A 10,813-nucleotide genomic window follows, 5' to 3' on the forward strand; every position below is an offset into this window, starting at 1 on the left:
CATTGTTGGATTTCTCGGTGCTTCTCGTTGCCTGTCTTTCCTGTGCGTGCACATCTCTGTTCTACCACCAGCTTGAAGGTGCAGCTGACAAATCTGCAGAAAGGATGTGGCCCATGTCCACGTAGAGCAGAGCTTCAGAGGAAAGTTTTCAATGTCTTTTGGAATCCATGCCAAGAAGAATTGAGGCTTTTTGGAGAGCTAAGGGAGGCCCTGCCCAGTATTAGTGTGGTGTTTGTAATAAAGTGTATCTACTGTTGTCATGCAGTATCTATGCTCTGTGGCCAATGCTATAACTCAATGAGCAGGACTGATTTTTTTGCAGTATTGGATTTTTGTTTTGTTTTTCTGGTGTTTGCTGGTTTCGCCGAAAACAGGTGATCTTGTGTTGATATTTTATCTGTTAAGAATGTCTCGACTGTTTTTCTTTCTGTTCTGTCTCTGTCTGACGGTGGTCTTCCCTCAGAGCTCCACTTGGCTGAACTCTTTAACATTTAAAATCTTTCAAAAGATGTCATTTGAATAAGGCAACATCTGGTTCCTCTTCTTCTTGTAGCTCCTCTGATCCACTGCGCCATGCAGCAACAATTCCTCTTTTTCTCCGGATAGGCAGTGTTCCTTTTTACAACAAGAACACAGAAACAGAAAATGTTTTCCGTGGTGCAAACGAGGCCAGAGCTGAACAAAAAGTTACTTTTGCAAAAAAATAGGATCAAATGTACTACAATTTTTGGTCAACAAATGAACCTCATGTGAAAAACAGGCGAATGGACCAATGAGCTTATTACTGTTTTGAAGCAAAGTCTTACTTAACATCTGTGGAGTCGTAGCTGCTGTTTGGTAAAACATCATCCCCCACCGCCAAAAAAACTCATCTTCACACGTCGATTTCGCTGCCTGACCTGTTGCACTAACCTGCAGTATCTTGCATTTCAGTGACATTTTGTCTCCGTCTTGGCAACGTAATATCATAAAATGTCAGCAGCCGTTGAAAGAAAAAAAGGGAAAGTTTATGCCCTAAATTCCTCTAAAACTCTCTGGATAAATGAAGCAAAACCCCTTAAACAAACGAAAACATGAAGACCTGATGCCGACACTTGAAAAATGTTAAGTTAATGTTAACATATCATTAGGGCTGTCGATGTAATGACAGTATCTTTTTTGTTTATGCATCACTAGGAGCTGGAGAAGGATTATTGTTGGCATCCATTCAGCTAAACCTACCTCGAGGAAATCCGTAAAGGCATTTGGTTGCATTGAAAGCAGGTGTTGTTCAATGCTAAAGCCAACAGCGGATGAGCAGCTGCTTTGTCAAAAGTCCATGGTTAGAGCAAGCGGTGTACCTGCTTGAACCACACGAACACACTCGGGCTGTTTTAGTAAGAGACATGAGTCAGTAACAGTCACAGCCTCCATCTGATCTCATGCACAGCCAATAGCAGGACACAGTAAAAGGAGTTGGCGGTGCTCAACGTGTGGCCCGAAGGCCTTCATCTAACAGCTCGCTGGGTCTGCTCCCCGCTCTTCCATTTCTCCCTTGTAGAAATTAAGAACGACTCGCTGATGAAACATGTAAAAAGGGCTTTTTATCTTGTTTTGTGGATTTATTCTTCAATGATCGATCACGGTCTGTGCTAACCTCTGTGACAAATACATTGTGTCTCTGTTGACTGCTTCACAGCACAATAAAAAAAACTCCATATGGAAGTAATTACTGAACAGAAGTGCGTTAGCTCCGTAAATGGTCGGGCCTTAGTCTCCCTGGTCGCTTGGTTGGCGGTTCTGCTCCCGTCTGTCCAAATTCTCATTTGTTTACACGACCACCAGTGTTACTTTCAAAAGGAAAAAAGCGACTACGGACCACCTGGAAACGTGAAAACGGGGGTTCGTTGTGAAAAAGACCCCCCGTGAGTCTACCATACGCATGATCAGCATATGGCAGATGCACAGTAAACACGAGATGAGAAACTAAAAAGCAAAGTAGGTTAGAATGTCCCTCTCCCTGAACAGAGATTGTGAGTCATCCATTAGCTGTCAGAGACAGAGAGCAGAGGCAAATCCCGACCAAGTGTATTGTCAGTGACTGCAAACCGGCAATGGGACGAGGAGGACACAAAAAACCATGGCAACCGAAGGAAAAGATAACAGAATGATACCAGTGAGACAGAAAAGCCGGCGACTGGACATGAGACATTGCACTTACCGAAAACACGTCATGTTTATTATCTAAAATAAATAACTGGATAGACCTTTCGATTTTATCCTGATTTTGCAGTGTAAAAATAATAAAGCCTTGAGGGGCCCCAAAGCCACAGGCCCCTGACTAGCCGCACCGGTGCCACACCTCCGGGTGTTCCCCCGCAACAGGAAATCGTGAATCCGGCGGAACTCTGCAGTAACGAAATGGGGACACACTGCCGTTGGTTGTTCCGCTCATTCTCTTGATGTTTGAGACCAGATGCATTGCCACGTGCTCGACCGCTCATGCAGAGAACCAGCTGATCGCACTGACGGAACAGGCAGGGTCAGTCTGCCTCCTGTATCCTCAGTCCCAGTCCTGACGCAGCCGGGGCCTCCAGTGACCTCTGAGGCCCTCTCTGTCAGGTTCAAACAACCTAAAACAGATATAAGCACAGAAATGAGGCAGGACACAGAGTGGTGAGGTTAAATACTTGCAAGGAGAACGGACAGAGAGTGCTCAGTTACAATCTCCAACCCGCTCTGAGTTTCTCAGCCGTCTACCTTGCTCTTTTATTTCCATAGGGTGGTTCGTATGTTGGCATAGCTACACAATCTCATCTGAGGAGCAGGGTGCCTCCTGCCTGTCTCAGGGACGGGTCAAGAAACAAAAACAAAGGAAGAGGGAATATATCTTATCTTTATTGGGGGTAACTGCCTTGCAGCTGCGGTACCTCCTTGTGCATAATTCTCAAGGGTGCTGATAATCAAAGAGAAATAGCGAAGCATGGGATAATTTATGTACATTCTTCTAACACTCTCCTACCAGAATGGCCATGAGTAAAAAGGCGGCGGCGTGTCTGTCACAGAGGAGGTTTATGTGCAAGGTCTTCTACTCGCAGCTTTAGGATCTGCTTAGCGAAATATTTAATAGTGAAACATAATAGGGGCAAAATCAAAAACCCTTTACAATGTAAGTCAGGTAGAAAGTTTTGACCCACGAAGAATTATCCGCTTGTTTCAGCTGGTCCGGGTTGAATATTTTTTTATCGCAGTCTCTAAATCAAATCGAGTTTCCATCCAAAGCTAAGTCACTTAATACTTTACAGAGCACATTTTAAGAAAAGTTCAGTTCTCATGATGTTTAAAATCTAAATAGTCGAGCAAATAAGTTGTATAGAGATGAGTCTTCAGATGGGGAAGACCTGACACTGTAGGTGAACAATTTCATGGTCTGACAAAAATGTGGAAAAAGCTACAGCTAATGACAGTTTGTCTTTTTGAAAAACAGAATCAAAGACAACACGAGATTTTTTTTTTTTTCTTTTAACGTGCACGGGCAAATGAGGCCAGAGGTGTGAAGAAAACTGACCATACAGCAGCGAACTTTCAACGCTTGCGGCGAGAAGCTCCGACCTACGTTTTGAAAAATGAGTGGATGAGTTTCACTTCACTTCAAGCACCGATCATGACAAGAGTTTGCATTCCTACCCAGCTTCAGCCGGCAGACAGCCACCCTGACATTATCCTGCAAGGTTCCTTGATCAATACTAGGAATTCATTTTCCCCTCAGTGATAGCGAAGCCGTCCTGGCCCAAAGTCACCAAAGCAAACAAAGCATGATGATCACTTCCACCACTGGGATGATGTTTTCATGCTGGTATGCAGTTCGGATTTTTTCCATATATAGAGCTGCGTGATCTGAATTGAACCATAGTTTCATCAGTCCAAAAAAATCCTTTTCCCAGTAGTGTAATGCAGATTCCAGCTTCCTTCGGAAACTTCAGATGCCCAGTGTGTGGAGAAACGGCTTCCTCCTTGGTGGACTCCATGGACTCTATGCTCCATGATTTGTGAACGATAGATTAATAAACAGCTCCAATGACTCCTTTTAGCCTTCAGCTGTTGCTCTGAGTTTCTGTGTTACGTCACTGATCAATCTGTGTTGTGCCTTTGGAGCCGTCTTAGCCGGGCGCCCGCCTCCAGGGAGAGTGGTCACAAAACTAAATCGCCTCTATTTATAGGCAGTTTTCGCTGAATGTGGACCAAGTAATGTATAAACTCTCGGACATTTCTTTGCAAACCTTTCCAGCCTGATGCAAAACAACAATTCTTCAGCTTAGGTCTTCTGAGATTTCTTCCGCGAGCCCCGGTTCCCTTCAGCAGGTGCTTCCTATAAATAGCGAACTCAAAATGCTTGGGTGTTTTTATAAATCACAGTACGTACTCTTTCAAACTTGCACTGTGAACATTTGAATGATGTAATCAATCCCCACAATGATTCGTGTCATTAGTTCAAACAGATTGAAAATCCGAGCACGTTTTAAAACAGATTTAAACATCCATACAGGTAATTCCAAAAGGGTTCACTGGACTGGTTTGCTCTGCTTTGTATTAATGGTTCTTACTGATTTTTTTTGGGATAAAAACATTATCAGGATTTATGATCGATCCTGAAGCCCCACACAGAAAGTCCAGATGAGGCCCCTGTGGACTTAGTCATCTGTGGATTCGGATGATCTCAGCAACCACAGACTTCTTTGGAATGTGTTGCCTTTAAATCTCGATTGAGGTTTTTTTACTCGTACAATCAAACTGGAATTTTTTTTTTTTTTTACAAGGCTGTTTATAAACATCTGCTGTGTTCTGGCACTTTATAAATTACAAACACATCTTTATGTTGGCAAAGTCAATCTAAAACCTCAGAGTAAGTCTGTGAACCAGCACCCCCAGTTCTGTTGTGGGCTGATACAAATGCAGAGCTCTGTACAAAAGGCATTTTTTATGAGACACCGATGTCAGCAACAGGAGAGACGGGATGTCAGGGATGAGTATCCAGACTTCCTGAGAGGGAGCCGAACCAAGCCAAGTTGGAAATGTTGGAGAGGAAAACTCTGGCCATCTTGTAGCGACAGTTAATTTGTTCGAGGGCGGCCAAACTTAACGGTAAAAGGGTAAAAACTCCAGTGAAAGTCTGTTTGCTGAAAAGATGTAAAGGTTTTCATGCCAGCAGTAAAGCTCGGCTCCTGAATTAACAGAGGTGTTCCCGTCCTCCGGGATTAATGCTTCTGCTCATGTACTGCTGCTGTTTTACAGAGGCGGAGGTTTCGGGATGAAATAAGGGCCTTGAATATTTTGTCCTGCCTGCCGAAGACATCAAGCACTAGCTAAACCTAACATGTGGCATGCGACTTCAATGCGATTAATTACTAGGTATTATTGTCATATACAGCTGGGGAGCACTGACAGAAATGTGATACATCTCAATTCATTCATTCATGTAATTATTCTTCTCCCTACAGCTCTCTATCGTTATTTGACCATTATCACAGTGGAAAATGGTATTAAATTGTGTTTTATGTAGAATTTAAACTTCTTAAAAGTCAGTCTGGTGAATGCTGCTGAAGCCGTGAACATACAAGCACCAAGCTATAAATTAGTTCAGGTCTTAAAACCACTGCAGATCTCTGATTCTGTTTGAGACAGGGCATCGAGCCAAGGTAGAGCAGGACCCCCCCCGACCCCCAGCCTTCATGACAGTTGATTTTGTATTTTAGTGCAGAAAGCTCTTAAAATAAAATGAAAGCACAATAAGTCTGGGGTATCGGTGGCCTGGGTCAGTCGTCCATGTGTCCTGGTAGGTAATCCGGTCTTGTAAAAACCTCAATATTCTGATATGTTTAAACCCAGACTTCGTTCAGACCTGTCTCAGTTTGAACGGGTGTCGGTCTGACCGTGTGAGATCGGCAGAGGGTAGAGGGTCAGAGCGGGTTCGTTCCCTACCGCGCTTCCCCGGGTTTAGTCTCTCAGGCAGCACTTCTGCACAGGTTGTCTACCGACTCCCAACATCCTCGACCACTCACGCGCTTTAGCTTATAGGCGTTTAATCGGTTCTGCTGTGTCAGGAGGGACGTGCGAGCTGCCTGAGAGACCCCACCCAGGGCAAAATAAAGGAAAAACAAAAAACAGTTCCACCATGATTACAGTTTAATGATCTTTCTTGACACGTTCAATCCCTTTCAGCTTTACTGGTTTTGACCTGCATGCAGCACAATTAAAGACCTTTCAAAATCAGTGTAACCCATACGTGACATTGACGGTTTCACAGGTGAACTACACCTGCCTACAGACGTGACGTTCGGATTTTTCTCATGAGAATTTGGTGTTCCAAATTAGAAACTGAAACACAATATTAATCTAAAAGAGTCAAAAAAGACAAAAAAGGAAACTCTAAATGAAAGGAAGGGTCTGATTTCAGTATGACCCATGACCTCGGGGAAGGTTCAGAAAAAGATTTAAGGAAAGAACGAAGTAAATGAAGAAAATTAGACTGAAACCAAACATCAAATCTATTTTTTAAATGAAAGAGATGAGATTTACTGTCAAAAAGGAAAAAGAAAATGTAATAAAAAGTCAAATTTTATGGAGAAAAAAATGCCACTTCAGAGATGAACTGTGTGACGAGTGCGGGAGAACTGACCGACGGCTGCCGACAGCTAGGGCTCCAAATAAATTACGATTTTCACTGTCGGCCGATCCAGTCGTTACTGTCCCAGTTTATCTCTTAGTTTAGAAAAATGTCCGCCACAGTCCCCCAGTGTCCAAGGTGACGTCCTCAGATCCCAACTCCCGAAGCAGAGCCATGTAAAAGTGAATCCTCACGGCGGAGAAGCTAACACCACCAATCGGCAGTTGCTGCTCCCTTTCATTACTGATTATTGGTTACTGACTGGCGAAGTCTTCAAATGTGTCCACGACCTGAACAATATTCAGTCCGTAATGAAGAACAGAAAATCTTCACATTGGAGCAGCACTTTGTTGGCATTTTTCTTGCCTAAAAACACATCTCAACCACTTCATGGATCGATTTGCTGTCGATCGACTAATGGATTCATTGACCGGTCCTTCCAGCTCCAGCTCCTCTAATGTCCTCACATTAGATAAACTCAAAAACACGAGCAGCAGCAGATTAACAAGAAAAACTCACACACACTCTCAAACACACGCGCGCACACACACACAGCCTCCCCATCCTGCATCAGCTCTGAATCTGCGCATGCTCAGTGGGCCTCGTGGACACGGTGCCCGGTCAGTGCGGTGTAATCGGTGTCGGTACCGACGACCGGTCCGGGTGTCCTCTCCGTCAGCTCTCCGGTTTGTCCTTGTTGGGCCCCATGAACTCAACCCCGTCGATCGGTATGTCCTTCTCCTTGATGGCCTTCTGAACGCACCGCTGGTACTTCCTGAAGGTCTCGGTGCACGGGTCCCCGCTCCGGTCCCCCTTCAGGAACTTCTCGGCGAACCAGCGGTTGAAGCACTGGTCGTACTCCCGCTTCAGCTCGGTGCAGGCCTCCCCGACGCTGTTCATCTCCGGTAAAAACGTCCAGACGCGACGGAGAAACGAAAGGCGGCGGACTTACCCCGCTGTTGTCAAAGCGGTGGCGGCTTCAACGACACGCACTCTGCGTGACTCACCTTGAGCCGCGGGCTGTGATTGGCTGGAGTGCCACGTCGAACGGGGCGGCGTCACGACGTATCGGAGATCGTGTGAGTCACTCGCCAGTCCGCACAGTCCCCGGCGGGTCCCACACCGACGCTGGAACAAAACTCGCGTACGGTGGCCGAGAGAGCTCAGCGCGCGGCCGCTTAAGAAACGCACGCGAACGGACAAGCGCGACCAATTCGAGAAAACGCAACCAAACACAGGAAACACGCAACCAAACACAGGACACGCAACCAAACACAGGAAACACGCAACCAAACACAGGACACGCAACCAAACACAGGACACGCAACCAAACACAGGAAACACAACCAAACACAGGAAACACACAACCAAACACAGGACACGCAACCAAACACAGGAAACACAACCAAACACAGGAAACACAACCAAACACAGGAAACGCAACCAAACACAGGAAACACGCAACCAAACACAGGACACGCAACCAAACACAGGAAACACACAACCAAACACAGGACACGCAACCAAACACAGGAAACACAACCAAACACAGGAAACACAACCAAACACAGGAAACAACCAAACACAGGAAACACAACCAAACACAGGAAACACAACCAAACACAGGAACCACAACCAAACAGAGAAAACAACCAAACACAGGAACCACAACCAAACAGAGACACGCAACCAAACACAGGAAACGCAACCAAACACAGGACACACAACCAAACACAGGAAACATAAACAAACACAGGACACGCAACCAAACACAGGACACGCAACCAAACACAGGAAACGCAACCAAACACAGGAAACACAACCAAACACAGGAAACGCAACCAAACACAGGAAACATAACCAAACAGAGAAAACAACCAAACACAGGACACGCAACCAAACACAGGAAACACAAACACACATAGGAAACACAAACACACACAGGAAACACAACCAAACACAGGAAACACAACCAAACACAGGAAACACAACCAAACACAGGAAACGCAACCAAACACAGGAAACACACAACCAAACACAGGACACGCAACCAAACACAGGAAACACAACCAAACAGAGAAAACAACCAAACACAGGAAACACAACCAAACACAGGAAACACAACCAAACACAGGAAACACAACCAAACACAGGAAACACAACCAAACACAGGACACGCAACCAAACACAGGAAACACACAACCAAACACAGGACACGCAACCAAACACAGGAACCAAACAGAGAAAACAACCAAACACAGGAAACATAACCAAACACAGGAAACACAACCAAACACAGGAAACGCAACCAAACACAGGAAACACAAACCAAACACAGGAAACATAACCAAACACAGAGAAAACAACCAAACACAGGAAACACAACCAAACACAGGAAACACAAACACACAGAGAAAACAACCAAACACAGGAAAAACAACCAAACACAGGAAACACAACCAAACACAGGAAACACAAACACACAGGAAATACAAACACACAGAGAAAACACAACCAAACACAGGAAATGCAACCAAACACAGGAAACGCAACCAAACACAGGAAACACAACCAAACACAGGAAACACAACCAAACACAGGAAGCGCAACCAAACACAGGAAACACAAACACACAGGAAACACACAGGAAACGCAACCAAACACAGGAAACACAAACCAAACACAGGAAACACAAACACACAGAGAAAACAACCAAACACAGGAAACACAAACACACAGAGAAAACAACCAAACACAGGAAAAACAACCAAACACAGGAAACACAAACAAACACAGGAAACACAAACACACAGGAAATACAAACACACAGAGAAAACACAACCAAACACAGGAAACACAACCAAACACAGGAAACACAACCAAACACAGAAAACAACCAAACACAGGAAACACAACCAAACACAGGAAACACAAACACACAGGAAATAAAAACACACAGAGAAAACACAACCAAACACAGGAAACACAACCAAACACAGGAAACACAACCAAACACAGGAAACACAAACCAAACACAGGAAACGCAACCAAACACAGGAAACACAAACCAAACACAGGAAACGCAACCAAACACAGGAAACATAACCAAACAGAGAAAACAACCAAACACAGGACACGCAACCAAACACAGGAAACACAAACACACATAGGAAACACAAACACACACAGGAAACGCAACCAAACACAGGACACGCAACCAAACACAGGAAACACACAACCAAACACAGGAAACATAACCAAACAGAGAAAACAACCAAACACAGGACACACAACCAAACACAGGAAATACAAACACACAGAGAAAACACAACCAAACACAGGAAACACAACCAAACACATAAAGAAGCATTTCTATATTTGGTTGTGTTTTTCTCACTTTGCAGCATTTTTTCTCAGAGATTTTCTTTAATTTTTTGAAAAAATGTCTCATGTAAACAGATGTCATTATATTGAAAATATAGATATATATTTTGAAAAAACATAAAAATGTCTTATACTGTATACGTATTGTATAATTTATTTTTTCTGTATCAATTTTGTAACTAATTTACTTCCTGTATCATATGGTGTGGTGCTTGTGTGTTCCTGTTGAAATGTTTCTGGTTAGGACAACAACTGACTATCTGAGACCATGAACACATGATGCTCAATAATATGTATTTTAATAATAGTAGCATGTGCAGCGGTTTTCGTAAACATGTTTAGTTTTATTCATTGGTTTGTTTTTTTTATGTACAATTGTAAGAGTGAGTGCTGTCATTCTCCTCTTTCCTCCTTTTAAGAGGAAAACTTAAAAAAAAAAAGAAAGAAAAAAAGCACAAAATGGCGTTTCAATAAATGTAGGTACTCGCTGTTAGTTACTAGCTGTTTGTTACTATTACTTACGATAGGATGTGATCTAAACAAGCTACAGCAGGAAGAGAAGGCCTGTCCCACCGCCGGGGCTCCTCCATATGTGAGAGAGATGCCTCAGTCCCTTAACTCGATAAATGTTTTGTATCCTTTGTATACAACATCTGACTGGAAACCACGAAGATGTCACAGCTGGTGATAATTTTTAAAATTCCTAACAGCTGTATAAATACCCCCCCCCCCTCTCTTCCTTTTTTTCCCCATAGATATCTCTGTGCTGATCTCAGCATCATGGAG

At 43.9% G+C, this 10,813-nt stretch overlaps 1 protein-coding gene across 1 annotated transcript; it reads right to left on the reverse strand.

Moving 5' to 3' along the window:
- Positions 1-6,147: 6,147 nt before the first annotated feature.
- On the reverse strand, positions 6,148-7,750 carry triap1 (TP53 regulated inhibitor of apoptosis 1). The gene has a single exon (XM_040129976.1). The coding sequence runs from the start codon at positions 7,541-7,543 to the stop codon at positions 7,319-7,321; it is 225 nt and encodes a 74-aa protein (XP_039985910.1). The 5' UTR covers positions 7,544-7,750; the 3' UTR covers positions 6,148-7,318.
- Between the last annotated feature and the right edge of the window lie 3,063 nt (positions 7,751-10,813).

This window comes from Xiphias gladius, chromosome 7, assembly GCF_016859285.1.
Source record: "Xiphias gladius isolate SHS-SW01 ecotype Sanya breed wild chromosome 7, ASM1685928v1, whole genome shotgun sequence".
NCBI classification, from domain to species: domain Eukaryota; kingdom Metazoa; phylum Chordata; class Actinopteri; order Istiophoriformes; family Xiphiidae; genus Xiphias; species Xiphias gladius.